This window comes from Akebia trifoliata, chromosome 16 (genome assembly GCF_017979445.1).
Source record: "Akebia trifoliata isolate Shusen 1 chromosome 16, ASM1797944v1, whole genome shotgun sequence".
Taxonomy (NCBI): Eukaryota; Viridiplantae; Streptophyta; class Magnoliopsida; order Ranunculales; family Lardizabalaceae; genus Akebia; species Akebia trifoliata.
In genome coordinates, this window is record NC_141390.1 from 28,631,380 (window position 1) to 28,638,640 (window position 7,261).

Genomic DNA, 7,261 nt, shown 5'->3' on the forward strand with positions numbered 1-7,261 from the left:
TTACCCTTCTTTTTTTGCCCTCAAGTTTCTCCTTCTGATGTTCGTGTTGAGAAAAAGAGGAACAATTGAACTAAGAAACGAATCAAAACAAAACACAAATCATGCATAGAAATACAGAGTTTTATGTGATTCCCTCAAGATTGAGGTACACCCACGGATCACACCAATCAGTTCGAACCATGGAGCATAGTGTTGGCTCTGATATCAAATGATACGAATCAAACCAATACACCAAAAACACCTAGATGTTAAGGTATGGAAATTTAAGCCCATATCTCTTTAGGTTCATAACAAAATGTTTCATTCCAATCGTCTCCATCAAAATCGGAAGAAATTGTACGATACATTAAACCATAGTCATGATCAATACATGTTTTACATATATAATGATAAACAAATTGAGGAAACGTTATCTCTTTCAATTCTTTGGAAGGGGCAATTTTAGAATCCATCATGTTGTATTTACTTGAAATCAATCACCAACAAAAGGGGAAAAAAATGGTAGAGATATAAAATTGCCATATAACAACTTTATCTAGAAAACATTTTTTTTTATTCCTTAAAATATTATCTCTAGGATTTGTTGATGGCAGCCTGAATTTCTTCGAGAGTTCGCCCCTTTGTTTCAGGTACTATCTTAGCGATAAATACGATTGCTAGTGCGTTAATCACTGCAAAAATGATAAAGGTACCTGCAAACCACATAAATATGTAATCATGTCCTTCCATTGTTTCAAGAGTTGCGATCGAAAACGGTGACACATGTCACCGATAATGAAAAAAGAGAGAGAGAGAGAGTTGATTGGATTCTAAAGATTCAAAGTGGAAAGTGATTCGGTGAAATAATTAACAACAGTTCTTGTCATCGATGGTGAGAAATGAGAGGGTTGAATGGGTATAATGGACTTAAATGTAGAAGAAAGGAGAGGGAATAAGAGTTTAACAATGACATAGATTTTAAAAAATCCTAAATTTGAGGTAGTGTGAATGAAATATCTTCTCACTTTTTGATAAGTTTGATGATCCAACTCAAAACCAATTGGCAATGAGTGGAGAGGCCTAAAAGCTTATAAGGAGAGAGACAAGGCAATGAGTGTATGATATGGACTAAATTCAACACGCCCCCACATGTGTGATGTGGAGAAAAGAAAGGCCGGCTCTGATACCATGATAATTTTGGGGGTCCAACTCAAAACCAATTGACAATGAGTGGAGAAGCCCAGAAACTTATAAGGAGAGAGACAAGGCAATGAGTGTCCAATGTGGGACTAAACTCAACACTTTTTAATATGTAAGAACATTTTGTTATGTTTTATGTAAAATCCCCACCCTTCACTCATTATGATATGATAGTAAAGATGTAACGTAATTCGTTTTAAGGATACCTCAAATAAAACAAAAATGGGAATTAGGATTCTAGGATTTGAGTCTTTTTTTTTTTTTTTTTTTTTGGAGGGGGCAGGATAAGTAAACCAATGATACAAGTTAGTATTTTTGCAGAACTGAAAATGGGGACATTACCGTAGGAGCTCCAGCTCATGAGGTAGTTGAAAGTATAAGAACACACCCACGAACCAAACCAATTCACCAATGTTGCAAGGCTTCCAGCTGAACCTTTAACATTTATAGGGAAAACCTGCAACAAAAAAGATAATTTTCATGTTAGAGACATATGATACAATGTTGGTACATAGAAATAATGAAATTTAAAGAATGTCAAGTTACCTCAGACATCACGACCCAAGGAACCGCTCCCATTCCCACCGAGAAAGACCCTATGTATACCTGAGTTCAATGAACAGAGCGGATATGAACACACTTGCAATAACAAATGACAGTTAAGTTTAGTCCCACATCGGACACTCATTGCTTTATCTCTCTCATTATAAGCTCCTCGGCCTCTCCACTCATTGCCAATTGGTTTTGAGTTGGACCCCCAAACTTATCATGGTATCAGAGCAAACCTTTTTCTCCACGTCACCCAATTCATATATCAACATGCTTTGGCCTAGTCCGGCCTACATGTGCGGGGCGTGCTGATTTTAGTCCCACATCAACACTCATTGCCTTGTCACTCACTCACCTTATAAGCTCTTGGGCCACTCCACTCATTGCCAATTGGTTTTGAGTTGGACCCCCATTTATCGGACATGGTTTTGGACAGAATAAATATTTTGGGATTAGGCTTCAACGATGGTATCGATGAAGGTGGTTACCAGTATTCCAGTTACAGCAAGTGCAGGGACCGACTTTAGTGCAAACTCATGGACCTGGTTCACAAAAGATAATTTGCTCGCGTTAAATTAAACAGACCCAAAGACAAGAAAGTTATGATGATCGATAGTTCAGTAGGTACCTTCATATAGAATGAAAGTCCAGTTAACAAGCAGCCTAGGACCAATCCTGTCGCGGAAACCTAAAACGACAATATAAGGCCTCTTAGGACTTGTTTGATGTTACAAGATTTTGTGCTAAATAACATTAATATTAGCCTACCAATAGAAGGGCTCTTCTTCCAGCTCTATCTATTAAGGTTGCACCCAATGCTGTTACTATGACCTGCAAAAACAGGATCATATATAGAAATTTTGGAGAGCTAGAAAGATAACCAGATTTCAAGGGAAAGAGTTGAAAACCTGAAGAATTGCGTAGGTTATCGTTCCAATGTCCGAAGGAAATCCTGAGAGATTACGGGTACAATAACATTAAGCGTATACAAATATGTTCTTATTAAATAGTTAGTGAGATCACGCCACAGGAATCCAAAATGGGGTGTCTAGAGGTGTAGAAATTCAACATTTTTATTTTCGAATGGTAATATAAGAATGATCCTAAACAAGGTATCTTTACCTGCAGAGACAAAAATCTCGCTCACGTAAAAACAGATTCCATTAATTCCTCCGAATTGTTGGCAGACCATCAATCCAACTCCAATCTGATCATCAAAAATTACTAGATCAATATTATTAGTTATAAGAAGAAGAAAAAATGTGAAATAAAACAAAATGATGTGGAGGGATGCATTGGAGTCCAAGGGCTTTAAACTAAGTCAAACCAAGACAGGGTACATATATTGCAATGAGAGCTTGGAAGGGATGGTAAAAGTTGATGGCCTTCTAGCCTGAATTGATCGTTTTCATCATATTTTTTTTGTTATCGATGAGGAATGAGAACTTGAAAAGGATAGTGCTTTTATGGATTGAATGATCTAAAAGAGATTGATTAAGGCCAAAAAGAACGATGAATGCTGTTTTCGAGTGCAACGATGTAGACACTGAAATTATTTGAAAACAATGGACTAAGAATAAATAGTCTGTGGTACAATAAGTCCTTTAAAGGGGATTAAATGAAAAATGGGGACATCAAATCATCCAATTCAATTAAGTTCTACAATACTTAGTGAGTTGGGTACGAAAGATGCACTTACAATGACTGACTGCAAGTATCTTCTTTGAAACAAATCCAGCATTCTGGATTTTGGGAGGTGTCGAAGTGATTCTATATAATCCTGCAAAGAAACAGAGTTCTTAGTCCCTCACATCTATCTTCTAAGCTTCTAAAGCAAATAAATTGGTATTTAGAGTTGAGAAGAACTTGGATTTCGGCTGCTTCATGAGAGATATCTGCATCTTTGCCACGAAGTTTCCTTAGTGCCCTTTCGAACTCCTTCTGACGTCCTATCTTTGCCTATAAATACGATAAAATTATACTACAAGTCTACAAGCATATCTGTCATCCTCTTTGTTTCTCATACGATACACGAGAAACAACCATATTCATGTAATTACACTTACTAGCCATCGGGGAGACTCCGGAATGAAAAAGAGACCCACAATGAGAATAACACACGGGATCAGTGCTGCAAGCAAATTCCATCAATTAGTCTATTATCATAGTGTTTCTTCTAAGTATGTTTGACTAGAGTTCTAGAATTTCACCGGTTAGAGCTAAAGTCTGCCATGTTAAAACTGTCCCTATTATGTAGGACACTGATACTCCACAAACGATCATAAGCTGTAAAACACATGGAAGAATGTAAGCAATGGTGATCCTTTATTTGTACATATTTTGGCATCAAGGTAAGTATGTAGATCGATAATTTCAGTAACCCATTTTTGTGTAAAGGTTCTTCTAACCTGATTTAATGTCGTCAAGGCTCCTCGAAGATTCTTGGGTGCTATTTCAGCTATGAAGACGGGTACCTGTTTATCGATTTAGTTATGACATTAAGACTAAAAGTAGAATTTTGAAGATTTAGAGAAATACATTTTAACCAAAAAGAGAAAGAAAAGCACATATACCACGTAGGAAAAAACACCCATCGCATATCCCGTTGAAAGTCTTCCAAGGTCAAGTGCCAAAGGTCCCTTTTAAGGTCAAGATATGGAGAGGCATAACGATATATTTTAGGAGATGATAATGCTTAGTTCAAACTTCCAATCATTTTCAAAGTTAAAAGGAATTAAGATAAAAGAAGCAAACCTTAGCAAAGTATATGGCAAGCCATCCCGCAACACTGAAAGCAACTGCTGTCCTCAAGGCCTGTTTTTATGAAACAAAATTAAAATTTAGTGATCCTAGAAACACTAAGTATGTTAGATATTGTTAGTGTTGTGCTCTTCTTACCCCTTTTCGACCAATGAAATCAGCAATAGGCCCGCTCGTGATTGCACCAATCATTGCTCCAATAGTCAATATAGATCCAAAAACTGAGTACTACATAACAAGACACCCAAAACAAAACCAAAAAACTTCAAAGTTATCGCCACTATTTGGAGAACCCTGTTTTCGACATTTAATTGTATCTATTTCTACATCTTTTCTTAAGATTTATGTTCTAAAAATTTTCATCCTACCTCAAATCAAATATAATCTTCACACCTCCTCTCAAACCAAAGTTTTCCTTTTCAATCTACTTCTCTCGTAATGAAATTATATGTTTTTGTTAGGAATTTGCGGAAAAATAATATCGTATCTTCTTTCAATTTCTTACGGGAAATATTCAGTCAATTAAAATAACGATTGAAAACGATTTTTTCTTCGTTGTACTCTTAATAAGACCCAAATCTTCCCCAAATATAGGTGTGAAATTTAACATTCTCCTAGCAATAATCATTGTTTAAATTCGTCGAGAAGAATCTAAAAGCAAACCTCTGATAAAGATAGATTAAGATCCTTCCTGATAGCAGCTTGAGTAGGCGACGAATAGCCCGCCTGCAAAACCAACAATTATGCTCAAATAAAGCAACTTTTTCTACTAAACATCATCAACATTTGAGAAATATCAACCCAAGTTGCATTAAAACTTCGTAACACCGCTCGCAATTTTCCTTAATTGATACCACTTGATCTGTTTAAGACTACTACTACTATTATCGATCGGTATCTAATAGTGCCCGTTTTATCGATCTCCATCCTTTGTTCTCGTTTTTTTTTTTTTTGCTTAATGAAATATATACTATCTATCAAAAAACAAGAACAAAAAAAGAACCTAATTGAAGATTACTTACACATGATCCAAATTCAAAAGACCCCCAAATCACGACGATGGTACTAAAATAAACCATCCATAAACTTTCATTCTTGCATCTTGGTATCCCATCTTCACCAACAGACTCATCTTGTTGGTATGAATGAATCTTTCTTTGTTGAATAAATGGTTCTCTTATCTCTTCTTGAACACCATTATCACAATTTTCGACATGTTGATCGATACTCATGTTTGATATCTATAACAAAGAGAAGAAGAATAATCAGAAATGAATTAAATAAAACTATGAAGCTCTCCATGTAAAGGAAGAAAAGTGATTGATATATAGTTCCATAACTTACAGTTAAAATGGTGGAAAATTTTCAAAATTCTGCCACAAAGATGAGAAGAAATCAGAGATTAATTAAAAACTAAGGAGCTTTACATGTAGAGGAAGAAAAGAGAATGATAATGATTCCATTACTTACTGTTTAATATTCTAAAACCAGCCTGTAATCATTAAATATTCGACATTGTCTTCTTGATGTTTTCTTCTAATATTAATAATAAATGGTTTATTTTACCATTTTACCCATATTCAGTTGAGTTTGTAGACTTGATGAAACTGGGTTTTTAGGGAACTATAGATTTATGTTCTTTGAAAAAACGATTTTGGATTCTATTTTCATGGAGACCCAGTCAGAGACGAACCCCATCATGTGAAGAATCTTACGTGGATCATTTATCTACAAATATTACTTTAAAAGTAAAATATTTCTCTTTAACAGTTTCTACTTCAAGATAGTCACCACAATTAAGACATTAATGTCTTTAATGATGACGAAACATTGGTGGGTTCATTATAGATTTTGAGGATCGCTGAAGTGACCTCAAGATTGGACCTTACATCGCGCACCCTGACCCATTGTGTGTCAACGTGAAGGTGAATGGGAACCATAGATGCTTTTCTCGAGATATAAGTGAAAAAGCATCTATGATTTCTATCCACTTTTACGTCAAGATTTACAATATGAGATCCAATCTTAAAGTCACTCCAAGACGATTCAGATCTTAATCATCTAAGTTCATCATGAAATAATTAAACTTGTGAAAAACTGACCTTTGGAATAAATTTTATAAACAATCTAATATAATTTAATTTGAGAGATATTATTTGCATCCCAATTTTTATTTTTTATACCCTAATTAAAAATAAAGAAAATAACTAAATAATTGAAACTAACTAAAAATTGAGGTGCCAATAGAATCTCTCTCAATTTTTTTTCTTCTAGATTTTTATTTTTTGGTTTAAAGTTTTATATGAGCCTAATCATAATTGTAAACAACCACTGAAATTATTTGAACAAACACATTATGTAAGTGAGGGTGCTCCCTCACACATGACCCCTGAAGAGTTAATGCTCTTATTAGGTATCAAACTCACGACCTACGACCATTAACATCTTATCAACCCGAAATTTCCATTGAGCCAATCCCTCAGGGTTAGTATTATAATGTTTTGTAATGCTGAACTGTTGTAATATTTGAATGGTGTGTTTTAATCCTTAATTGGGGTGTGATAAATAAAAATTGGAGTGCCAATAGAAACTCTCTTTAATTTTTGTGACTCTTTTATGATTGTTTTTGTAGAAACATCAATGGTACAAAATGGTAAAATTAAATTTTTTTTGTTAAATTAATTTCAGTATATTATATAAAAGAAAGAAAGAAAAAAATGTGAACCCCCTTAAATTAAGGCTTCCCACCCTCTTTTTCCTTAGTGAAAGAGAC

At 34.8% G+C, this 7,261-nt stretch overlaps 1 protein-coding gene across 3 annotated transcripts; it reads right to left on the reverse strand.

The window, feature by feature from the left end:
- Positions 1-209: 209 nt before the first annotated feature.
- Positions 210-6,082, reverse strand: LOC147383292 (sugar transporter ERD6-like 7). Of its 3 annotated transcripts, XM_086427716.1 has the most exons (20): positions 5,959-6,077; positions 5,833-5,861; positions 5,511-5,729; positions 5,152-5,214; positions 4,627-4,716; positions 4,483-4,542; positions 4,302-4,367; positions 4,137-4,202; positions 3,939-4,014; positions 3,795-3,859; positions 3,595-3,687; positions 3,428-3,508; positions 2,851-2,935; positions 2,637-2,680; positions 2,497-2,559; positions 2,357-2,416; positions 2,217-2,270; positions 1,726-1,785; positions 1,522-1,636; positions 210-692 (listed from the first exon to the last, which is right to left on the reverse strand). In XM_086427716.1, the coding sequence occupies exons 3-20, from the start codon at positions 5,718-5,720 to the stop codon at positions 574-576; spliced, it is 1,470 nt and encodes a 489-aa protein (XP_086283842.1). In that variant the 5' UTR covers positions 5,721-5,729; positions 5,833-5,861; positions 5,959-6,077; the 3' UTR covers positions 210-573. The 3 variants fall into 3 exon arrangements, with proteins under 3 accessions (XP_086283842.1, XP_086283843.1, XP_086283841.1); XM_086427717.1 differs by lacking the exon at positions 5,833-5,861 and having other exon boundaries at positions 5,959-6,082; XM_086427715.1 differs by having other exon boundaries at positions 5,833-5,971.
- Between the last annotated feature and the right edge of the window lie 1,179 nt (positions 6,083-7,261).